The sequence below is a fragment of the Plecotus auritus genome (assembly GCF_963455305.1).
Source record: "Plecotus auritus genome assembly, chromosome: 9".
Taxonomy (NCBI): Eukaryota; Metazoa; Chordata; class Mammalia; order Chiroptera; family Vespertilionidae; genus Plecotus; species Plecotus auritus.
Genome location: NC_137783.1, coordinates 102,501,435 through 102,527,472, shown reverse-complemented (window position 1 = coordinate 102,527,472; position 26,038 = coordinate 102,501,435). Strand labels below are relative to the sequence as shown.

The window sequence follows — 26,038 nt, the reverse complement described above, 5'->3', positions numbered from 1 at the left end:
GTATCCACAAAAGGAAGCAACTGAAAAAAAGTAGCTGCCTAAGCTTTTTCCTCTTGGGGAACTCCAACATCAAATGTCTGGTCATGGTTTCACTATACAATGGCCTCTAGAGACTTTTTATCATCAACTCTATAGACTACTCATTGTTTTCAGCATTTATCCGGTCTGAATTATAGGGCACTATAAAAAAAGATAAAGGAAGGGAAAAGGATATCCTCAGCTACAACCAAAAAGCTCAGAACAATAGCAGCAAGTTCAAACAGGACCAAGTTGCTTCTTTGATTACTTTCAGGTGCTTTTGCCACCACGTCACCATCCTGTGTAGCAACTTCACAGAGCTAATAGGATGTAGAGAGAAATGAGAGTCAGTGATTAAAGTCATTCATTCATTCATTTATTCAAATATTTCTTAAGTGTCTACCTTGGGATAAAGGCTAGAAATACAACACTGAACAAGCTGAATATGGTCACTGCCCTTCCAGTACTATCTATATATATATAAAAGCGTAAATATCCGTCTGACCGATAGCTATGATGCACACTGACCACCAGGGGGCAGATGCTGAACACAGGAGCTACCATGACGTGCACTGGCCATTTAAAAAGAAACGGCACCACAGACCTGGCGCAGACAAACCAACACTCGGCTTCCCCCAAGTGGGACACAGGCCCCGCCACCACACTAGAGCGAGAGCCCCCTAAATTGCAGCCAACACTGCCAAGACCTTATGGCACAAAATGTGGCCCACAGCCCAGCCCAGCCCAGAAACAGTTGCTGTGGGTGCCAGGTAATGATGTCACATAGCAATGCCCAGCTTCCTCTCCCTAGCAACTAGCCTCCTTGGAGTTTCTTCAGCCCAGGAACACAACTTGCTTTATAGCCAGGTGCAAACATTTTATAGTTTAACCCAGTGGTAGGCAAACTCGCTAGTCAACAGAGCCAAATATCAACAGTACAACGAATGAAATTTCTTTTGAGAGCCAAATTTTTTAAACTTAAACTTCTTCTAATGCCACTTCTTCAAAATAGACTCGCCCAGGCCATGATATTTTGTGGAAGAGCCACACTCAAGGGGCCAAAGAGCTGCATGTGGCTCGCGAGCCTCAGTTTGCCAACCACGGGTTTAACCAAATGTCTGTGAAGCGTTTCCCCATGCCTCATCTCATTTGATCCTCACAGAAGTCCTGCAGTAGGTAGATAGGAGACTCTGTAGAATCCTATTTTATTTTCATTAGCCGGAAAATGGAGATTTAGAAAGTTTAGAAATTTGACCCAACTGAAAAGAAGTAAGAAATGGTGGGCCTTGAAAATGACTTCAGGTTTTCTCACTGTGCAGAATATAGTCAAACACTGCTACAGTTAAATATTTCACCCTTTGTTCTCCCTGCATGATCTACAATAATAATCTGCTTTGTGTTGATATTTACTGCTGTGTTGCTGGCAATTACCTGAAAGAGAAGTTGTCGTGCTTCACTGGGCTGGAAAAAGTTTAGCTAAATCAGAAAGCAGGTCTAATTAAGCAAGTTTATCTATATATATAAAGCTCTCACTGGCGCCAATCACACACGTGTGCTTCCATCTGTCATTGTCAATTGTGAAATTAGTTGACACTTCTATTATAGAGAAAGGGTGAATAGTAATATTAAAATATTTCTTCTAATTTCCTTTCAATGTGAACAAATCCATGCATCGGAATACTAGTAGTCTAATAAAAGAAACAGACAACAAACAAGCAAATCTATATATATAAAAGCCTAAGCGACTGTTATGACCAAACGACCAACGACCAGTCGACCAGTCACTATGATGCACAGTGACCACTAGGGGGCAGATGCTAAATGCAGAAGCTGCCCCCTGGTGGTCAGTGCACTCCCACAGCCAACCTCCCATGGCCCCTCTCCTCAGCCCGCCCCCCCCCCATCAGCCCTGAATGGGGGGGGGGCGGCCTACCAACCTCCCGCAACCCCTCCCCCTGGCCGGCCAGCCCCCTGATATGCCTCGATTGCCTGCCAGGCCAAGGGACCCCACCCGTGCACAAATCCATGCACCAGGCCTCTAGTACACAAATAAAGAAACACTTAGAAACTGTAATTGTGCAGCTTTGACTCTGACAGATAATAACAGAGGCAGACCTAATTAGGCCTTTAATCTCCACAGCCTTCTAGTTAGGTACACCAACTGTGTGAAAAGGTCCAGAGGATGTTATTCAATGCCACTTCTTACGGAAAGCATTCCTGGGCTTTTCTGCCTTCTTTGTGCTCCACAGTAATTTTAGTTCTATTATAGTGCTTTTTAACTGGTGGGGCAAAAGTAAGGTTTACAGTTAGGAGTACATGAAACAATTTATTCTTGTATTATTGTTTATTAATGGTTGCATTTTTTCCATACAAACTACATAAACATACTTTTGCCCACCCTGTATAGCTTTGCACTAGTTATCTATATACATACTAGAGGCCCAGTGCATTAAATTCGTGCATGGGTGGGGTCCCGAAGGAGGTGGGGGCGGGCCAAGATGCAATCAGCCCTCCAGGCGGGCAGTGGGACACCCCTGCTGGCCCAGGATCCAGATCCGTCCCACTGACATTCACACTGGTTGTCAGGAGCCACCTGATGGTCGCTTTTATATCCTTTCTTCCTTGCAGAGCGCCTAGGGAGAGGAAGCAGTCGTGGTGCCCGAGGCCAACTTCCAGGAGGCTGGCAGCGCTGTTGGGATCGTGCCAGTGGTGCTGGTCCATTGGTGCCTGGCCTGTTCTCCGGAGATTGGACATGCAGGACTACTGAGGGAGTGGCTGCCACCAGACCGGTGGGCTGCTGGGATGGGTCTGTCAGCTGAGCAGTGCTCCCACTGTGGGAGTGCAGTGACCACCAGGGGGCAGCTCCTGCATTGAGCATCTGCCCCCTGGTGGTCAGTGTATGTCATAGCAACCAGTTGTTCCCATCATTCCTGTCATTCGGTCGCTTAGGCTTTCATATATATATAGATAGTATACCTGCTATACTATTATAAACCCCAACACTAGTAACCCCATAAAAGATGCTAGAATCTATTGATCAAACCATGTATATTATTCCCACCTGCCTCTGTGAATAATGTAAGGGCTGCATTAAGGGCTGTCCATGTACAGTCCCTCATTTGCTCTTCAGAGAAACCCTATGAAATGGAGAGGCTGCATTTTTCCCACCATGCCATACTGCCTCCCCTTTCTTGTTCATATCTGAACCTCAAAGCACAAAGCACAATGGGCACAGGACTTGTTCCATCAGACTTCTGAGTTGAGCTGAGTTGAGCTGAGTTGAGCTGAGTTGAGTTGAGTTGAGTTGAGTTGAGCTGAGTTGAGTTGAGCTGAGTTGAGTTGAAGAGGTGAGAAGTATAGTATGACACCAGTGAAACTCTTACCTTTCTACCAGGTGTTTTAACCTCAGAAAATGTAAACAAATCCTAAAATTATCAACTTAAAATCCAACTCAACATTGAAATGGTAGAAGAGTGGTAAACACATAGGTGAATATGATTATATTGATTCTCCTTAGCAAGGACAAGGCCCTTTCATCCTCACCATTTCTCAAGACCTAATGCATGTGACTGGATACATTGGATATAAGGATAAAAGTCACAGTCTTTGCTCTCAAAGAGGCCACAGTCTAGTGGAGACAAGCAAGCAAAGAAACTATTTCCACACAAAGCATGCACATTGTGGATGTGGGTAAGCACAGGGTGTTTGCTATGGCGGCAAAGAGGAGATGTAACCCATTTAATTGCTGGTACAAGAGGCTGCAGTGAAGGCAAACTCGGAGAAGCTAGTAATGCTATACAAGGACCCTGCCCACCTCTTCCAACCTCATCTTCTACCACTTGCCCCTCTCCTACTTCATAATTCAGAAATCCTCTGGATATAATATGCTTCCTCAAGTCCCCAGGCTAGTGCCCTTGAATTTCCCCCTGCCTAGAATATCCTCCTCCCATGTCATTACAGAAAACTCCTACTTCACCCTCCATCCAGCCAAGTGTTCACTCAAGCACTGCCCCCTCAGTAAAGCTTTCAAGGACAAGCTCAGGTCCAGAGGGACGTGCTCCTTCTCCAGTGGAAACGCCCAGCTTTGTAGCCTGACAGTTCTAGGTTAAAATTCTGATCATGCCGCTTTCAAGTTAGGTGAGTTCCAGCAATTTTTTCACATCTCTGATCCTCAGTTGAGACACTGTAAGTGGCTACTAATATTTTCCTTGATTCAAGGTAGTATGTTTACAAATTCCTGACCACAGTGAAGGCTCAAAATTTATTACACCAAATACCCTCTGATGGTTGATTAATAATTTTATCTTGTGGTATTAAAAGCACATGCACAAAAGTACATTACAACTATATGGATATTTTCACATTTGGCATCTGACCCTAGAGAACCTAAAACACAGTTTGATGATATATTTTACCCAGATACAATACTCTTTCCATTAAGGCAGTAAAAATAATGTAAGGTAGCCTTTATAATAAAAGATCTTCTATAAAGGAAATGAGCCACCACAAAGAATGTAACCAAGAAGAGCTTTGTCTCAAAGGCTCATTTCACTTAAAAATTTAAAAAAAAAAAATCAATGGAAAGTAAACAGCACATTCTGAGGAAAATTACTTAGGAGTAATAATAATAATAATCTGCCCTAATATTATATTGTATGTTAACGGTAATTGAAAAGTAAAAAATAATTTAAAAAATAAGTTTGCCAACATTACTTATTACAGAATATTGCCTCACTTGAAAACTATAATCCAGGCAGCCTACAATGACAGGTATTTATAACTATTCACAAATGATAATGTTTTCGTCCCATAGCCTAGTACCCCTTAGAGCTCCTCATTTTTAAAATAGTCCTTTTGTTCATCCCCAAAGTAAATGAGTATTAAAGAAGAAATAAATTTTCTCCCTTACTGTATCCTGTTAGTGTTTAGAAATATAATCCAAGTCAGAAAACCTCAATTACAAGCACTGCTATTACTATGAGCACATAAACACCAAGAAAGAAAACAAAACAGTGAATAAATAAAGCTAAAATGGATGTATATTATTCCCACCTGCCCTTACCATAAACAAGCAAACAAAAAAACTCTTTGAAATGACTTAACTATCAAGGGAAAATCTATGATTGCTAAGAGATACCCAAGTCCCTTCTCCCCCAAACAGAATCATCTTCCTACAACAGGAATTAGTTTTCACCATGCAAGTCTCCCTCCAATGAACTCATGCTATACACTTCTCTTGCAAGACTTTACAACTCACCCCTGTAGTAAAGATTTTTGCTTCCAGACCTTCTCTCTCCATTACAGGAGGAACTTTCATCTTTGTAAGGCCCGTATATTCTAGATTAATGTTATATAAATGGAGGTAGTGGGTTATAAACTAAGTTTAGTGGGTCATAGTATTTCTCTAACTACAAAGTTTAAAATTATGTCTATCAGGAAATTTTAAAAATCTAAACATCCTGAACCATAATCCCCTGTGGGTGTATTAATTCTGAAACACATATGCTTTCTGCTTGAGGATAAGTGCCTGTGAAATCATATACCAAGACAGAATTACAGTTCGGGCAGCAAGAACCATTACAAAGCAGGGCACAGTTAACGGCCAAATGAATGCTACAGACAATAAATACTAGAGGAGCTCAAAGGATAGCTCATGCTAGGCTGTATCAGTAGGAAGTTTCCTGAGGAGGAGGGGTGTAAGCAGGACCCACTGAAGCCTGGATTGGAAAAAGAGAGAGGAAAAACATTGTGCCAGCTGGCCTGGATGGAGGCTGAAAGAACAGAGGCATGGAAGAGGTTATTGAAATAGTTTAGCTTGGAATTATATGGGCCTGTATTAGGTGGTAACCCAGGAATACAAAAGAAGGGACAGAAAATAGGAAGGAATCATGAAAATGTCTTGGTGATTAATTGGCTTTGGGTGTAGAAGTAAAGGTGAGGAAATCAGATGATTCTAAAGTACCCTATCCTAGGTAACCAGGAGGAGACAGTGTCATTAACAGCTGTCAAACGACAGTCATCAGTGCCAATCCAATGACAACAGGAATCTCCAATTTGGGGTGTGGAGAAGGAAACTTTGTTCAGTGCAAACTGCTCAATTTTGAGACAGCACAGCTCTGGGGAGGCCCTGGGGCAAGACCCCTCTCTGGCTACCAGCCCTAGGCAAACTACGGCCCGCGGGCCAGATCCGGCCGTTCAGCTGTTCTATCCGGCCCGCGGAGCAGAAAGCAGAAAGAGCGGAGGGTTCTCTTGCTCTCCCCTCCGCTCCTTCACCAGCAGCAGTGTTAACATGGCAACGTCGGGAAACACGGCAGCAGCTCCTTCTTCTGAATGGGCGGATTTATATCCGCCCATTCAGTAGAAGGAACAACCTCTCAATCTTCCAGAGGCTCCTTGTAATGCCCGTGGACGCGTCCCCCGACATCACCCTGGGAATGCGTACACACGTTATCATGGTGATGTAGGGAGACACGCCCCTGGAGAGCACAGTATCAGAGCATTAGCTAAAAAGGAGACCAACAACACTGTTCCCACTGAAGTTGATGTTTTAAAGACCAAAAACCTTTCAACCCAGTCTACATTGCCATCTATATCTACGTCCCGGGCATAATTTGGAAGTTGCACTAAAGAAAATGTTTAATTTACTGTTTACACATTTTGTTCTTTTCTATTTGTTTTAGTTTTAAATTATTTTATTATATTTAAGTTTAATTTGAAAGACTTTTGTACCTTTCCTTTGTTAGGCAATTTTATTTTGTCTTTGCCATCTTCAATATAAGGTATGTTATTGTGCTATGATTCCTCCATTTTTTGAAGTTTCAAATTATAATAATTAGTGTTTACATTCTTCTTGTTAAAATGTTTGAAATGAATAAAACTATTGAAATAAAAAAAAAAAAGACCGTACCCTTTTATGTAATGATGTTTACTTTGAATTTATATTAGTTCACACAAACACTCCATCCATGCTTTTGTTCCGGCCCTCCGGTCCAGTTTAAGAACCCATTGTGGCCCTCGAGTCAAAAAGTTTGCCCACCCCTGGGCTAGAACGTTCTCTGCTCTGCTTGCTCTGCTACGTCCTACAGTCTACACCAGTCTGCTCCAGTGAGACATCTTCAGTGTTTCCGCTCAAGCTGAGGAAACACAGTGGAAGCTGGCTTATTTAGAAAGTCCCCACCCCTAATTAGTCCATCCTCATGTAAATGAGGACTCCAAATCCTCCAAGTTTGATTGGTCCAAAAGGCACTGTCCTGATTGGCCAGAATGGAGCTGCTTTGGTCAGTGAAGATGCTAATGGGGATATAGTTGCATAGCTCTGACTAGATTAAGAAAAATCTCAGTCCTATGGGTTAAAATACAATTTCAGGAACTCCTTTACCATGGTATGGGTTGGCTCAGCTGGCAGGAATACAGTGCAGACAGGCAATTCAGTGCAGGTTTCTCCTTGAGGTTTGTGTGAAAAGCCCCTGTTTAGAAACAGCTGCTCAGTTCTGCTTTTAATTTTAAACCCTGTTAGTCAGTCACCAGGAGCTCTTCTTAGTAGGTTTCTTCTTTCTCAGGGACCACAGAGTAATGTGAAATAAATCAAGAGTTTTAGAAGGGAGTGTTATATAATAATATTTGTTATAAAAGTTTAACTTGCTTTGAACACTTATCCTCTGAGTTGCATTTAGGTATCTGTATTAGGGATCCTAAGCAGTAAAAGCAGCATCCTATTCTTTTTTTTTTTTTTAATATTTTATTGATTTCTTACAGAGAGGAAAGGGAGAGAGGATAGATAGTTAGAAACATCGATGAGAGAGAAACATTGATCAGCTGCCTCCTGCACACCTCCCACTGGGGATGTGCCTGCAACCCCGGTACATGCCCTTAACCGGAATCGAACCCGGGACCCTTCAGTCCGCAGGCCGACGCTCTATCCACTGAGCCAAACCGGTCAGGGCCCTATTCTTTTTTGTTGTTATTAATCCTCACTCTAGGATATTTTTCCCATTGATTTTTAGAGAAAGTGAAAAGGAGAGGTGGAGAGAGAGGGAGAACTCAATATGAGAGAGACACATCAATCCGTTGCCTCCTGCATACTGCCCCAACCAGGGCCAGGGATTGAACCTGCAACCCAGGTATGTGCCCTTGACCAAGAACTGAACACGCAACCTTTTGGTGTGCAGGCTGATGCTCTAACCACTGAGCACACCTGTCAGGGCTCTTTTTTAAAAAAAAAAAATAAGAGAACATTTATTTAGAAAATCACAGAGGTACAAGAATTAATTCATAGAAGAAATGAGCTTAGGGAACAATTAATTGAGGCAAAGGAAGGGCCCTTGGATCTTAGAAGTGAGGAAGATAAAGATGACACACCTAGGGGAATGGAGTGGAGGAAGGGGAAGGGGAAAGGCTCAGGCATGCTCCCAGAAGAGAGAGCACCTTGGGTCTTCCATCCTAAGGGTTTTAAGAGCGGGATTTTAGGGGAAGTGGCAGGGGAAGATCTTAATAGAATATTCAGCAGCTTTTCAGGTATGTCCTTTCAGGGTTGGGGTCTCCATTGATTTGACTGGTTGGCACCAGGGTAGGGGTTCATTACTTAATGCAGCTTGTCCTGAGGTCAGCTGATGCATCACTCGTCTGGTTTTGCTGCTTTTATGGGCCTTGAGATGAAATACAACTGAGGTCTAGATATTATCTCTAGGAAGGAAAGGTCAGGGGTCCAAACCGCATGATCAGTGATAATATTTGTTATACATTTCTTAACAGAAAGGAACAAGGAAGCACTAAACAGGCCAGAGATCTTGAAGATCAAACATGTATTTAAAGAATAAAACACTGCAGGAAGACCAAGAGGAAAGAGTAAAAAGACATATATATTTGGCTGGGGTGTGAAGTGGAGAAACAAGATCACTTAGAAACAGAGACTATAGATAAATAAATGACTATAAATTCATATTAAGTAAATATTAATTTGACTGCAAAAAGCCCTTCTGGAAACCATAACTCATACTTTGTGGCAAGTAACTCCCTGGCATCTCAGCCAATATTCATTTCACCATGTTACACTCACATTCTTCAGAGATGGACTAAAGCACTGGGAGCATATAAGTAACAGCAATAGGCTTTTGCACTTAACATTTGCGATAAGACAGGACATGCATGATATGCAGTGCCATCCCCTCATCTCAGCTCCATATGTACAGAGCTTGGTACTGTGGCCTCCCAGGTCCACACATGAAACCCAAGGTTGCTGTCCTTGAGGAGATTATAGAGAAGTGCTTGGCAGATATTAATTCCTTCTCTTTTAAGGTATGGTCATTTTCTGGGAACATTTGAGATCTTGGTCCCTGACATATGTTGTCAGTTTGGCTTAAATAAACTCTTAAAATTTTTCAAAAAATAAATAAAGTGTGGTCATTTTTTAGAAAATAGACTACATAAAAAGGCAAACAAAAAGTCTGTTTTAGTTTGTTGGGGCTGTACTGATCATTGTCATTAAAGCCAACTGTTCAAGAGAAAAAGAACATCAAACACCAAAATCATCACCACTGCTTTCCAAAATTATTGTATGAGCTGCTCCCTTAAAGGAAAAGGCCATTAGTGCTCAGGAAGTGCAGAGGTTTCCGACAGTTTTAACAGACAGTGTCTGCAGTGTGACCCATGGCTCAAACTGCATAAAAATAAAAATTCACTGACAAATAATAACAAGTACTTCCTCACTTTCCTATCTGCTGAATCAGAGCCATTGTTTGGGCTGTCGTTCCTTGTTTAAATCACAAGGATACTGGCCAAACATGCTAGTTATACAGCATCAGATAAACTTACCAAACGCAAATTATGTCAAGGCTTAAATACACATACGCACACACACACTAAAATTTAACCAGTACCAAGGGGATCTTTCAAAAACTTTGGGGGTTTTTTTCCACCTAAAAACCACAAACATTCTGTGATACAGTGAAAAGAGAAGGGTATTTGAAGAGAGATCTGAGTTTGAGTGTCAATTGTGCCATCTATTAGATCTATTTAAACTTGAACAAGTTACTCCATGTCTTTGGCTTGTTTTCTTGTATGTACAATGAAAACAGTAAAAACTATCCCAGAGGGGTCTTGTGATGATGAAGTTGGATAATACATGTGTGCAAGTGTCCAGCAAGGGCCTGGAAGAGAAAGCTTGATGTATTACTAATATATTTTTGAAGCATATTATAATGCACTTCCCAAGTGTGAAATCACTGCCAAACACACAAGCAAACATATACAATAATATTATATTTCAATATTGCCACCTATACGAAAGAAATTATGACATAAACTTTAACACTTTGCTCTGAATGTTCACTTTAAAAACCATGACCTTGCAAAGTAAAAAAAAAATAAAATAAAAAATTGCACCCATCTTGGAGCTGATGACAGGGCAGTGACTTGGTGAGAGTGAGGGCCTCTCTTACACACCCAATATGATGTGTCCTGGTATGTGATATGCTTTGCTTTTGACTTTTTGTCCACTTACCAGTGCTGTGACTGTGCAATATACTATGAATATAAATTCATCACTGTAGAAATTACATAGCTCTGAGGAAAGGTACATATGGCAGAAATAAAACATGAGTGCTTTGGATATCCTATTTATAAATAATTTTAAAACAATTTGTGATAACACTTTGATCACTTCATATGCTGAAGATTATAAATCCACATCTCAGGGACTACTTATTTTCTCTTACATAGCAGAATAATATCATTACAATCATGTTTCAACAACCAGGTCTCTCATCAAAGCAGTCTAATGTCCTTTAAAATGATAATACTTTATTAAACAGAAGAATAGTGCTATTGTTCTATACATGGTATTAAAAGATGAGACCAGTATCCAGGCTCTTAAAGAAAACAAAATATCTACACATAGTCAATTGGATTTGATTTACTAACAAAGGGATGGTAGTCTTTCAAAAGCAGAGTGCCAAACAGGTGACCTCTGTCCCTTTGAATTACTGAACAGGAGGTGGGGTATGCAAGCACCTCTATAAGTGGAGTGAAAGATGAATATATGGCAGCATAGATTAGGGACATTTATGTGAATTCTTATTAACTTATTCTAAGCCAATTGTTGTACACAGACTGTTGTACACAGGGAAAGCTTAAGATGAAGGATGTGCTAATGGAATTAAGGTAAACTACCCTGAGTAAGCTTAAGGGGACAAAGTTCTAAAGTAGTAAAATCACTCCTGCCTCACCAATTTAGTCTCCTCCTTTATTTCCTTGGAGAGTGCCTTTTTGATCATCAATGGAGATCTCTTAACAACTTTTGCTCTACAATGTACAGAGCCACCCCAAAATATCTCAGTCTGTTTTATCTGAGGTTTCATAGTCCCGGTTGACTGCTAACATAGTTGCCATTCATTAAAAGCTCTTCTTTCCATAACACAAAGCTAAAGTGAGAACAAAATTCTGTTTTTTAAACCTTTTTTTTCTCTCCAAAATTACCCAACCTGGTATTAGAAAGACAATTGAGATTCCTCAACTTTATTATTGTCTAATCTGGATTTCCTTAATAAATGTGACTTCCATGACTATCTTAAAATCAGAACATGAGTTACAAAACTTCTATCTCAAATATATGGCTAGTACAGAGGCAACATGGAGCAAAAGCTCTAATGTCAACAGAGCTCTGTTTAAATCCTGGTGCTATCACCATCACTTATTAGCTATGTGATTATGGATATATGACTTCATCTCTGAGCCCTTTATCCCTCTATAAAACAACTAGAGGCCCAATGCACGAGACTCGTGCAAGGGGCTCGGCCCTCACAGACCCTCGCAGCCTTGGCCAGCCCTCGCAGCAACGGCTTAGTCCGGAAGGTCGTCCAGACTGTTGTTCTGCTGTTCGGTCTAATTAGCATATTAGCTCTTTATAATATAGGATGTAGTACCTCCCTGAAGAAAAAATATATTGAGCACTTATGCAGTACCTGCCACAAGATGAATGCATCTATTCTGCTCAACATGTGCAGCATGCTTTGCCCCACTAACCCCTATGGGTACTTCAACACCAAGTTATGTTATTAAAGTCAATGAAGGCTTCAGAGAAGGAATAGCCATACCACAAGTGTGCAAATGGAAAAAGTGAAAATACTAACCTCAGTGTTGAAGGCTTCAGCCTCCTTCCTCATCTCTGGTCTGCTGTCTCAGTCTTACTGACCTCCCTTCAGTTCCTCCAACATGACCTGCTCTTTACTAACTCATGATCTTATATATGATATACCCTCTACCTGGACAGAAATTTCAGTTATCTCCCTTCTCCTGGCTAACTCCTGCTCAGCTTTCTGGTTTCTGCTTTAACACCACTACTGCCTAGCAGATTCCCTAATACCCAAAACTGAGGACTCCACTGTAGATCCCACCACAAACTACTTCCTTAAAGCACATCATTCTTATATCCCTATCCCCTTTCCCACTAAATTGTAACTTTCATGAAAGCTGTCTTTGTTTTAACACAGCTATTAACACAATGTACAGCACATAGGAAGATTTTGATAAATATTTATTAAATAAATATATAACTATGCTGCTGTACTATATAAATGTATATCACACCTGCTATAATAGAGTGATACTTCATTTTATTATATAGCAAAATTACAGAACAGGTCAGAGAAAGCGCCTACAGAAATCTGACAAACAAATCTGCCTTTTACTAACCCATATGGATTGTTCTCACAATATGAGCAGCAAGAAAAAGAACATCATGACTTCTCCAGTTGCAGGACCACAGGGCAACTTGGAATTGACACGTACATAATAGATAGTAAGGATTTACAAATATATGTAGTGAATTGGCCTCTGCTTGCAAATAAAAAACCAAAATCATAAAAACTGCCTTTACTTTTGCTCTCTAAAAAATATGGGCAGTACACAATTACCACAGAAGTAGCCTTTAAGGAGACATTTTTCCCAATGTGTTCATTCTTCACCCTTCTCTTAACCCTCACTCATACACAAAACAAATAAACATAGGAACTGCTGCACTCCCTCCCATGACTCTTTCTCTGTAGATATTTTAAGAGTCAGCACAGACAAGTAGCCACAGCTTCCAGATCATCAAAATGAGAGAATGAAAACAAGCAGCACTATTTTTATTTACATGACATTCTGCCTTATTCCCCTAAAGCTGTGGTCGCAAACTGCGGCTCGCGAGCCACATGCGGCTCTTTGGCCCCTTGAGTCTGGCTCTTCCACAAAATACCATGGCCTGGGCAAGTCTATTTTGAAGAAGTGGCGTTAGAAGAAGTTTAAAAAATTTGGCTCTCAAAAGAAATTTCAATCGCTGTACGGTTGATATTTGGCTCTGTTGGCTAATGAGTTTGCCAACCACTGCCCTAAAGGAATAAGACAGTTGGGAATCAAGTTTTCATATTCTTTCCTTACACACATACCCTCCTTGCCTCAACGTGTAGGGAAGCAGGAAAGGGACGAGGGGAAAAGATATAGATTCAATGAACATTCATGAAGATACTCAAGTAAAACAATGTGCAGTATGCTATGGAGGAGTATGGATACTTACAGGAAAGGGTTCATGCTTTTAAAGGGGATTAAAACAAGGATACAAAAGGTTTTAACATAAGACCTGTGCCAAAAAGGAAGGATAAAGAAAGATCTTATCAATCACACACTTTCCAGATTAAGAAATGGCCCCAGGAGGAGATCTTGCTCCCCAGAATGTGTCATCAGTTTGGCTCAAATAAACTCCTTAATAAAAAAAGAAAAAAGAAGTAGCCCCAGGAAGCAGTGTCTGAGATGGGATTAAGAAGGGAAGGGCATGAGAGAGACATTCCAGGCCAAGGGAACAATGTGGGCTAAAGCATAGAAAAAACAAAGGAAGGGACATGTGTGCAGAATAGATTAGCAAACTGAAAAGGTGGGTTGGGGCTATAGGGTGGAAGGTCTTGAATGCTACATGACTTTGTTCTTTTTTTTTTCTTTCAGGATTTTGTTCTTAATAAAGCAAACAATAAGGAACCATTGCAAGTTCTGAGCAGAAGAATGGTTTGCCTTGAGGAGAGCTGATTTGTGACCCATGGGGACTGCAGTGGCAGGAGAACTACAGGTAGCAAGGAGGACCTGTTAAGACTCAGGAAGGCAGTAATAGAGGTCACAACATAGGTGAGGGTGGTAGAAGTGAAAATAACAGGTGTACTCTAAGGATGGAATCAACCCAACTTGGTAATTGCAAGAAATATGGCAGAAGTAAGAGCCAAAAATAACTGACATTTCAAGATTTTTAGGAACTTTATACTTTCTGCTCCTTCTCTGATCCAGTGTCCCTTCCTGAGAGAAACCTTCCTAAAATAAATCCTTTCCCATCCACTGTATACCATATTTACATATCACCTTGCTTATTTCCTTCAAGGCAATCATTAAAATCTATAATTTGCTTATTTAATGTTTGTTTGCTTATTGTCTATTTCCTAATCAGAGAATAAGCTCCATATGAGCAGTCCATCTATTGTCTCTAGTACCATGCCTGGCATATATACAGACTCTCAGTAAATATTTTTTAATGGTAACAGTGTCACCAGGAGAAACTTGGAGCAAGTCATCATGAGTCTGGTTCTGAGTCAGACCTACAAAACCTCCAAGTAGAAATATCAGGAGGCAGACTGAGTTTGTGATTAAAACCCATAAAACTTGGTGCCTCAGTTTCCCCATCTATAAACTGGGGATAGCGGTACCAAGAGTTCATAAGGTCACTGTGAGAATTAATGAGCTAATAGGTGTAAAGAGTTTAGAACACTGCCTAGTAAGAGCTCAATAAATATTATTATTATTGTTATGATTAGTCTTAGAGAAATGGGTCAAAGCAAATGAGATAGAGAGAAATCTACAACTATGGGTTTGGGAATGATCTACAAAGCATCCCTGAGAGGAACGATGAGCTCCTATCTGTGAAAAGCAGACAGATAGGAGGGGTTGGAGATATACGAAAATACACACCCTGGTCCTGTTTAGGTAACCTTAATTCCTCCCTCTCTCTTTTACACAGGTACTGATACCTCTGGAATCCTTTTTTTTTATTTTTTATTTCCTCTCCCCCTCTTCTCCTCTCTCATCCAGTAAAACCTCGGGTTGAAATGAAGTAGAAAAGAACCATGTCCTTTTTTCCTCTCCATCTCCACTCAAATAAGTTCTTCATCCTTGCCCCCAGTTGTGTATGGAAGACAAGGAGGTAAAATAATTAAGAAAAAGATGCAAAGCAGACATGGCTAGGAAGCAAAAGAGGAGCAAGAGTAGTCCACATGTTTACCGGAAGTCATAGTGCTAGGTGACGCACAGTCTGGAGTGCGAAGGCCGGCTTCTCAATGCTGCCCATACTGCCTATGTGAGCCAGGACAGGTCAAATGCTCCTTTAACAACACTTTTTTAAAAATGGATTATAAAATAATGTAGGTTCGTTATAGATAATTTGAAAAATACAGAAAAGTATAAAGAATAAAATGAAACATCACCCAGTTAATATTTTAGTATATTTTCTTCCACTCTTTCTCTGTGCAGCTATACACATATTTTTAAACATATTTGACTCTCAAGTGGTAGCTGATTTTTCTCTCTCAAACCTTTCTTTCCCACCACTGGGCCTGAAAGTGAGAATAGATTATTCTCCTTGTTCCTAATTCTTCCCACCTTTCTCTTAACTCACTACCTTTAAATATTATGTAATAAAACTGCACCACCCCACTACCCCTCTTGCTACAATCATCGCCCCCCACCCCCCGTTCACTTTCCTTCATTCCTTGAAGATTTTATCTCCTGTTCACTGTCAGTCCAACATAAAGCCATTCAAAATTCTTAGTGATTTCAATTTCCTAGCCTCTTAGTTCCTTTTTATCCTCTGCTCCAATGACCTTGTCTTCCACCTACCTAAGTCACTACCCATGGTTAAACCCTAGATCTTATCACTCCTAGTAACTGCAATCCCACCATACACTTAATTGCAAACATTCTACTACTTCCCCATATCTTTTCACTTCACTCCCTCTATTACTATGATTCCTTAAATCCTCCCACCTCATATTTTAGTACCAGTAATCCACCTTTTCCCTGTCCCTTACTTCGTCCTCATACCCTCTTTACTCAGCTTAAATTCCATGGCCCATGAGCATAATCATTCCCTTGCATATACCCCTCAGTCCCCATGTCTCTTTCTCATTTTGTTTTAGGCATTTTGTGAAACAAAGGGCAATACTGGTTAAAAAGAACTCTCCACCAACTTCATACCCATACCCAAGAAACTAAATGTAGCTAGAGAAACATACAGCCATGTCAAGTGGTCTTACTAACTTTCATGAGACTTCAAGGCAGCCCTGCAATTAAATTCTATTTCCCTAGTCCAGTGGTCGGCAAACTCATTAGTCAACAGAGCCAAATATCAACAGTACAACGATTGAAATTTCTTTTGAGAGCCAAATTTTTTAAACTTAAACTTCTTCTAACGCCACTTCTTCAAAATAGACTCACCCAGGCCATGGTATTTTGTGGAAGAGCCAGACTCAAGGGGCCAAAGAACCACATGTGGCTCTCGAGCCGCAGTTTGCCGACCACTGCCCTAGTCCATTTACAGCCTTTTCTGATAGAGGAGTATTTATGCTCTCTCTCCTCCTCACTGTCCTCATCCCCTACTACTGTCTCCCATGGATATGTCTCTCCAGTCATACTAACCTCCTTGAAGTTGCTCCTGCCTAGCACACACCAACCTCAGGGGTTTTTTTTACTTGCTCTTCCTCATGCCTTAAATGCTCTTCCCCCAGTGCCTAGAATAGTGCACAGCACACAGTGGTCCCTTAATAAAAACTGAGTAAATGAGTTTGAAAACACATTGTACAATCAATTTTCTATTTTGCTTTTTTCATTTACCACCAATTCACGATGATTTACCTACACTGTCAGATATACTTCAAGTCCATCCTTTTCATCAGACTAATATATTCCATTTATAGATAGACCACAAATCATCTACAATCTAGAAATGAGAAATCAGAACATTTGCAAGTGGGAAATTTTGGATATTTCTTCCTTTGATCTTTCTGAACCTCAGCAGATTCATATGAGGATAGTATCAACCACACAGGAGCATTGTAGAGACTGAATGTGTAATATAAATACATAGAGACATCAGTTTTGTTATAACTACTTAGATGTCAATTGAATGAAATATCCTAAATTAAAATGGAACTCACAATATTGTCCTTAATGACTTGATCAAAACACTTAATCTCTATTAACCTCAATTATAACATCTATTTTTAAAAAGTAATTGTGATAATTGAAAACAAACATGTAAAAGGGCTTAGCATAGTATCTGGCCCAGATTTAAAAATCAATAAATGTTCATTTACTCATTGCTCATAAATAAAAACTAGTAAGAGCTCAATAAATATTAAATTGTGAAGCATAAGAAGAAAATTTTTTATAAATCCCCCAATAATATATAGACTACCAATGCAGAATTTGACTTTTTGATGAACAATTAACGAATACTTAAAAAGCATGCTTGAGATTTTTTATAAAAATCTGTATCAATTTTGTATCTTTTATTATTAAAAAAAAGACAGGTAAAACAATTATTTTTTAATTACTAAATAACAATATTAATAAATAAATTCCTTTACTTGTCATGTGCTTCAATCTATATATATACACACACACACACACACACACACACACATCAGGTCAGTGAATTATGATGATAAGAGCAAGAAAACATTGAGTAGACCAGCCTCACTTTAGGAATATTCTTTGAAGAAATCTGTAAGTTGCTGCCATATACTAGTATATGCCTATACATTACAAATTTATCAGTGCTTTTCCATATTTTTCAGATACAAGTTTGAGTGTATGCTACAGGAATGGTTAACAAATACAATGTAAGGTTCTCAAGATGTAGTCATCCTGCCTTGTTATATAAGTCAGGATAGGCTAAGACCTCCCTAAGAACTAGCCCAGTATCAGACATATAAAAGGATTGGATGAATCCTGTGTAGGTGGATAGGTGGGTGAGTAAGTGACTAATTGAGTTTGTTGTTCCTTCTTGGAACTCCAAAGTCAATACTTTTTGTCTCCCACCCTGTGATTAGATGCAGTAATATAACCTGTTATGGCCAATGAATTGTGAAAAGAAGTGACGTGTCATTTTCATGCTGGAGCATTTATATGCTGGCACAAGTTCTTTCAGGTTCTTTTTCCACTGCTACAATGATTATGAGAGCATATATTGAGAGGAAGTTTCTATCAGTCCCTCAGTCTCCAAAAGAATATAATGAGCAGAATCCTCTGCTCATCCCAATGAAAATACAGTATAAATGTAATTTTTGTTGGGGTACTTCATAAAAATTTTGGAGTTTTGTTACAGGAATATAACCTAGCCTATTCTGACTTATGCAATAACCGAGGTAATGGTATTTATTTTAGAACTAGAAATTTGTAGTTTATTTTCAAAAAAACAAAACTGTAGAGTTTAGCAATTTATCGTGAACATGTAAATTAATCTCTCTATATGATAACTCTCACCTACAAAATAGGCAATAGTATCTACCTCATAGAGCAGGTATAGGGATTAAATAAGTGAATGTCTATTAAGTATTTAGCAGAATACTTAGGACATATAAAGCTTTCAATAAATGGTAGCAGATTGTTATTATTAATGCATTAGATATTTATGTACTGCATATTTTATTTTACTCTCCCACCTCTTACTCCTTATTCATTTTAATTTATTGCCATTTTTTCCATTAAAAAAATCTTTATTAAGAATTACTATGTTGCCCTAACCGGTTTGGCTCAGTGGATAGAGCATCGGCCTGTGGACTCAAGGGTCCCAGGTTCGATTCCGGTCAAGTGCATGTACCTTGATTGCAGGCACATCCCCAGTAGGGAGTGTGCAAGAGGCAGCTGAATCGATGTTTCTCTCTCATCGATGTTTCTAACTCTCTGTCCCTCTCCTTTCCTCTCTGTAAAAGATCAATAAAAATTTAAAAAAAAAAAAAGAATTACTATGTAGAGGGCACTATGCAAAACATTAGGAATGAAGACAAGTAAGATAAGACATATCATCAGTGATTCTTCTTACCTACAATTCTTCTTTCTTCTCCAATTCACTCATAATCAAGCAAACTTTAAAATCATAAACATAAATACAATGTTCTGTGTTGTAAATAGTGTCAGTGGCAGAGTTAATTTTTAAAAAAAAAAAAAAACAACCAAACACTTAACATGATATGAGTCTGGATTTTATTCAATATTGAGATGGAAAATTTTGTTTAGGTCTGATTTACCAAAGGCAATCAATAATAGGGCAAAAAATAGACTTGTGCCCACATCCCTACTGCTCCTAATACAGTGCCCTATAGACAAGAGGCCCACAATGAACAGAATTACAGGCATCAGAGATCAGCCAATCCAGTGAGATCTAGAGTTAAGCAACTTGCCCAAGGTCATAACATGAGCTGATACCAGAACCCAAACTCTGAAAATGCTTTAAGTGCCTAAAGCACAAAGTCCCTATAATATGCTGACAGAAAGATATAAACATAAAAATGCAAAACCTAAAATTAATTTTTACTGAAAGTGCATTTTAGCATTAACTGGTAAAATATTCAAAACTCAGATATCAGAAAGACAGTGTAATTGAGAAGGTACCTGCAAAAACTTAAAAGGATACATTATCATATTTTCTACCCTATAATTTACCAAATTCAAAATAACATAGAAAAAAAATAGTTTCATGGTAGGGAGGGTGGGGGGTTAATGGAGGGATGAGGACACATATGTAATACCTTAATCAATAAAGAAATTAAAAAAATAGTTTCATATGCCTTTCTTTATGTATCAGTCTTGTGAGGAAGAAAATTATTTTAAGCAAGGAAACAAGTCAATTTCCATGCCTTATTTACAAGTGTACTAAGTTATAACCCCCTGGTATGTACTATATTTGTAACAGAAAAGAGTTCACACAGATTTTCATATTTTTCAGAGTAACTATTTTAGATCATGAAAAGGGATGACTTAAATATTTTCTTCTGAGTGAAGAGGGAGTAAGTTAAAGCCACGTACATTAAAAAACTACAAGATAGATCCTGGCTGGGTAGCTCAGTTGGTTAGAGCATTGTCCCGATATGCCAAAGTTGTGCGTTTGATCCTGGTCAGGGCACATACAAGAATCAACCAATGAATGCATAAGTAAGTGGAACAACAAAACTCACTCTCTCTCTCGAAAAACAAACAAAACAAAACAAAACAAAACAAAAAAAACTATGAGATAAAATAATATTTACCATTCATTGAGTGTTTAGTAAATGATATAAACTGTGCTAAATAAGTACTTTACACATACCAGCTCATTTCACAAAAAGTGGGTAGAATGGGTAATATAATTATCTTCATTTTGCTGATTATAAAAATGGAAGCTCAGAGTAATTTGTCTAAAGTTACTCAGGTAGTGGTAAAAACAGAATTCGTTCTCAACCCATACGGTATTCAACTTCTATCAAATCCTGACCCTCCATAATTTAGATCAAGGTCAATTCATCATTTCTAAGGGGTGGACTACAAGATCTCTATGAGCCTTTCTGACAATGATTCTGTGAACAAAAACAGAAATCAGTTCAGAATTCACATAATATCTGTGACACTATAGGTCTAAGGAGAAGGCCATCAATAGATAAACCAATAATAAGACAAGGCGGGTGGGATAAGACAAGAGCAATAGGCTCTTCCAAGGGGCTTGACATAGATACATTTATTAGCCATCTGGGCCACTGTGACAAGAGTAGGAAAGGGGAACTATAATAGAAATTGAAAGGAGAACTGTATCAAGCCCACTGATACTGCCTCACAGCAGACAAGGAGGAAGCAGTGGAGAGGCCTACAAGAGTCAGTGGCCATGAGCTCAATGCTGGGCTAAGTTGCAGCGTTCTAACATAAATACTGGTCAGTAGTTAAATAGTTACAGTTGAGTATAGATGACTAACCACTAGGTTTCTAGAAGAGGCATTTCCACAACTGGCATGCATTTGGATCAATCTGAAATGTGTAATACTATGGAGAGTGTACTTTTAGGACAGGATGGGTAAGGAGCCAGCACTACTCTATTAAGTTCCTTAAGTTCCTACCATGTTCCAGGCACTGTGCATATGCTTTCATGTGTTAAGTCTCACAACAACCTTGGTAGGTGTGATGGTTAATTTTACATGTCAACTTGGCTGGGCCACAGTGTCAAACATTATTCTGGATGTTTCTATGAAGGAGTTTTTTGGTTGGAATTAACATTTCAATCATGAAGCAGATTTTTCAGTAAAGCAGATTTACCCTTCATGATATAGGTGGGACTCATCCAATCATGTAAAAGCCTAAATATCACAAAAGACTGACCTGTCCTGAGCAAGAAGGAAGTCTGCAAGCATACTTCCTTTGGACTCAAACTGCAACTCTTCCTTGGCTCTCCCTGCAAATTTTGGACTTACCAAACCTCCACAATCATATGAGCCATTTGCTTAAAATAATCAATCTCTCTTTGTGAAGAGAGTCTCTCCTCTCCTCTTCTCTCCTCTCTCTCTCTCCCTTAGTTCTGTTTCTCTAGAGAACCCTGATTAATAGATATTGCTCTTTATGTCACCACTCATGAAAATGACAGCCTAATAGAACCCATTCTCTTTTTTTTTTTAATATATTTTTATTGATTTCAGAGAACGGTAAGGGAGAGATAGAAACATCAGTGATGAGAGAATCATTGATCAGCTGCCTCCTGCACAACCCCTACTTGGGATCCAGCCACAACCCAGGCACATGCCCTGACCAGGAATCCAACAGTGACCTCCTGGTTCACAGGTCATAGCTCAACCACTGAGCCATGCCCTCAAGGTGGACCCATTCTCTTTCCCCACAATATCACACAGTAAAATGCCCTCAGGACTCACATTCCAGTCTGAGGGGCCAGCATGGGAGGTAGAGGATAGTGAGAAGCAGGAAAACCTTGTAACCACAAGCCACACATCCCAAGGAGTCTTTTACAGCACATGTACCCAAGAGCTTTGATGTGCCTAAGTGATGAACTATTCTCTGTCTGCTCTCCTGATTCAGTTATTTTGAATAAAAGAAATGAAATAGCCCTCCTAGATCAACATTCGAAGACTTTGAAAGAAGAGGCAGGGACTACATATATGTTCAGTCTTATGGAGAATGGGGAAGATTAAAAACTCTTAATAAAAGGACTACAAAATCAACTTTGAGCTGAGCATACAATGACAAGCTGGCATTTTAGGTTAAATATTAGAGACTAGAGGCCCTATGCACGAAACTCCCTAGCAGCCCTGGCTTCCTCTGGAAGGTCGTCAGGACTGTGGTCTGGAAGGATGTCCAGAGGTCGTTCTGCTGTTCGGTCTAATTAGCATATTAGCTCTTTATTATATAGAATCATCAAATAAGATACTGGAAATTTATATTTAAGAACAGCTTTGTGATAAAGGATGACTGCTACAGCAGAATAGGGAGCAGAGTTGGCATTAAATAAGTTGGATTGGCGGGATTCAAGGGAATTTGAATTAGAGCATCCTCAGAGAGCAGGACTCGACTGTCGTGGTCAATTACAGAAGAGTATGGAGCCAAGGCTGAGAGTAAATTATTGGTAAAGGGAGGAGAGATTTTAAACAGAACTGGGCTTAGGGCCACCCTCTAGAAAACGTGATCCGGAGATCGGACAAGTCATAGGCATTGGGGGCCTGAAATTCCGGGTGGGCTCCGGTGCTGGGGTCCTGTCGGTTGGGCGGGAGACCGCGAAGCCCCAGTCCTTTCATAGCCCCTTACCCAGCCTTACCTTCTGTTCAAAGTAGTGAATCGAGTACTTCGTGACTACAGAGGGGCGTGATGTAAAGCTGGTGGACAAGTGCAGGTTGCTGAGGGCCTTTAGTGCTGGCGGCACGGGGATGGCGAGCCCGGGCATCAGGAAAGCCAGGAGTAGAAGCAGGACGAGGCACCCCATGGCTCAGGCTGGCGGCTGCAGTGCGGGTGGGAGGTAGACCAGCAGATGCGCGTAGCCAGAGCGGAGCCCAGCCCGCAGCTCCGCCCGCTACCAATGGGCTCCTCCCCCGGGAAACCCAAAGTCGCCCGGCCCATCTGCAACCCGGCCTAACCCAGATCACCCGAGTCACACCGCCCCCGCCCCAAGGGCGCCACACATTTCATTTCCCTCACGTGCCATCTCCACTTTAGAGTCCACCCTCCTTTCGGTGACACTACAAATCTGCTCTCATCATCCCAGGGCCCCAAACTACCTGACCGCGGACTCCCATCCTTACCTATATCGCCCCCTTTCCGCCTGGTCACCCTATATTCTCGCCTTATCGTCACCTCCAATCCCTACCCTGTCCGTCTTACTTGCATTGCCACACCGCTTGCCCTCCCTAAATCCAATATACTGGTAATAATAGCTACCGTGACAATTTATGGATCGTTCACTACATGTCACTATGTCAGCTGGGCATAATGTAGCACACACATCATCTCCTCTACCTCAACTATCACGGAAATCTTTTCGTGTGTATGACTGTTGTTCCCATTTACACAAACAGGTTCAGACAGGTGCGGGGCTTGCACTGGGTCACTCAGAAGTGGAGCACGGCTTCTCAGACCGCTCCACCTGGCTCCCCGACTCCACCTCCAGTAAGTCTAACCACCTCCTGCGGGGCCCTATCCGTGGGTCAACCCAAACCTCCGCGCAGCCCACACCACCCATCCCTTCAGAGAGGTCGCCTGAGGCCCACATAGCCCCCAAATCCCGCTTGGTCCTGCTCCCTTCTTCCGTTTACGCTCCTCTCCCGCCTCCCGCCTCCCGCCTCCCGCTGCCACCCGTTTCTGTCCCCATCCTCGGGCCGTGTCATCCCCTAGGGCAGATACCCCTTCGGACTTCGCGGCTCCACCAACCCCTTCTTCACCCAGCGTTCACCCTCCGGCAGTCACCACGCTGAAGCCCAGTCCGAGGGGCTCCACCCCCCTCCTCCCCCATGGCATCCCCTTGCCCAGCAGGCTCCGCGCCGCGCCCACTTTACAGGCAGTACCACTGCTCCGCCAGCCGGGGAAAAAATCGTCAAACCTGCCTCTACTCCCAGTTTGACGAAAATGGTCGTTCCCAAACGTTCACAGCATATCCTGGTTAATCTCCACCCCCGGCGGCGCCGTATTCTGATTGGCTCGCAGGAACCACGGCTGAAGCGTCACTTCCGGCGGAAGAGGGCGCGGGAGGTTCGATTGGAGTCGGCTCTGCCTGCCGTAGGGAGTGTTGCCCGGGCAGGCTCTGGGTCCGGGTCCTCGGCCTGCGGTGAGAGGCTGCGGGGAGAGGTTGTCGGGGAAGGCGAGACCCCGAAACTCCTAACGAACCCCCTTAACATTATGAATCAGTATGAATGAGACTCAGAGCATTCTTTGTTGTTTTTCCAGGAGTTAGCCTCTTCTTTAAAAGGGCGGTCATTTTCATTTTAGACCGTGCTCTTGCCATCGCTGGGCCGGCGTTTATGGAGCATTTACTTACTGTGCTATCGAGCTAGACACGGATGAGCATCTGGAACTGGAAATACAGAAAGGACAATGGGACACTGCAGCTTTGGAGGTGCTCGGAGATACATACACAGCTGGCTGCTGCGCCGAAAGTAATACGTGCTGCAAAGGTGTCTTTTCCAAACTGCTTTGATGGCCCAGAGGGAAAAGTGAGTAACTGAGCGGTGCGCTCAAACCAGAAACGTGCAAGTTTTCTAGATTCCTTCCTATCGCTCACATGTAGCCAGTCACTATGACAGAAGCCTCCCAGCTGGTTCTCCTCCTTTCAGTCTTGTTTCCTTCCAAGCCAGGCTCCACGTTGCCAGGCTGGTAAAGCGCAGATCTGGTCCCGGCACTTCCCATTTAAAACCTTTCAGTCGCTCCAGTCTTCCCTCAGATGTAAATCTAAACTCCATAACATGGCTTACGGAGCCCTTCTCGTCGGGCCTTTGCCCACCTCTCCTGCTTTGTTTTTCACCACTCTAGCCCTAGGTCCCAGCCATACAGAATGTCTTTCTGAGTTCTTCAAATGCACCATCTCCCTCACCTCCAGTTAGTTATTCATTCTGCTGATAATTTTTTTAAATAAATCTTTATTGTTCAGATTATTACAGGTGTTCCTCTTTTTTTTTCCCCCGTAGCTCCCCTCCACCTGATTCCCCACCCCACCCCATGCCCTTACCCGCCCCCCCCCCCCCCGTCTTCATCCATAGGTGTAAGATTTTTGTCCAATCTCTTCCTGCACCCCTCACACCCCCTTCCTCCTGAGAATTGTCAGTCCACTCCCTTTCTATGTCCCTGATTCTATTATATTCACCAGTCTATTCTGTTATTCAGATTTTTTATTCACTTGATTTTTAGATTCACTTGTTGGTAGGTATGTATTTGATGTCGTTTTGTTATTCATAATTTTTATCTTTACCTTTTTCTTCTTCTTCCTCTTCTTAAAGAATACCCTTCAGCATTTCATGTAATCCTGGTTTGGTGGTGATGAACTCCTTTAGCTTTTTCTTGTCTGTGAAGCTCTTTATCTGACCTTCAACTCTGAATGATAGCTTTGCTGGGTAGAGTAATCTTGGTTGTAGGTTCTTGCTGTTCATCACTTTGAATATTTCTTGCCACTCCCTCTGGCCTGCATAGTTTCTGCCGAGAAATCAGCTGACAGTCGTATGGGTGCTCCCTTGTAGGTAACTAACCGTTTTTCTCTTGCTGCTTTCAAGATTCTCTCTTTGTCTTTTGCCCTTGGCATTTTAATTATGATGTGTCTTGGTGTGGTCCTCTTTGGATTCCTCTTGTATGGGGTTCTGTGAGCTTCCTGAACTTGTAAGTCTATTTCTTTCACCAGGTAGGGAAAGTTTTCTGTCATTATTTCTTCTAATAGGTTTTCAATATTTTGCTCTCTGTCTTCTTCTGGCACCCCAAAAATTCGGATGTTGGTACGCTTAAAGTTGTCCCA

At 41.2% G+C, this 26,038-nt stretch overlaps 2 protein-coding genes across 8 annotated transcripts in view; one reads left to right on the top strand and one right to left on the bottom strand.

Moving 5' to 3' along the window:
- The window catches only part of PRCP (prolylcarboxypeptidase), a 69,582-nt gene extending 45,365 nt beyond the window's left edge, over positions 1-24,217 (bottom strand). Inside the window, exons 1-2 of one of the 7 annotated variants that reach the window (XM_080641966.1) lie at positions 24,143-24,217; positions 22,868-23,047 (exon numbers count right to left, since the gene is read on the bottom strand). In XM_080641966.1, the coding sequence (XP_080498092.1) occupies positions 22,868-23,032 (165 nt within the window). In that variant the 5' untranslated portion in view covers positions 23,033-23,047; positions 24,143-24,217. Of the gene's footprint in view, positions 1-22,867; positions 23,048-23,946; positions 24,072-24,107 lie in introns of those variants that run through there. The other 6 variants (XM_080641965.1, XM_080641961.1, XM_080641963.1 and 3 more) reach the window with 6 other exon arrangements.
- Positions 24,218-24,262: 45 nt separating this feature from the next.
- DDIAS (DNA damage induced apoptosis suppressor) overlaps positions 24,263-26,038 on the top strand; it is a 36,036-nt gene continuing 34,260 nt past the window's right edge. Inside the window, exon 1 of the mRNA XM_080641960.1 lies at positions 24,263-24,752. Within this exon, the coding sequence (XP_080498086.1) occupies positions 24,736-24,752 (17 nt within the window). The 5' untranslated portion in view covers positions 24,263-24,735. The remainder of the gene's footprint in view (positions 24,753-26,038) is intronic.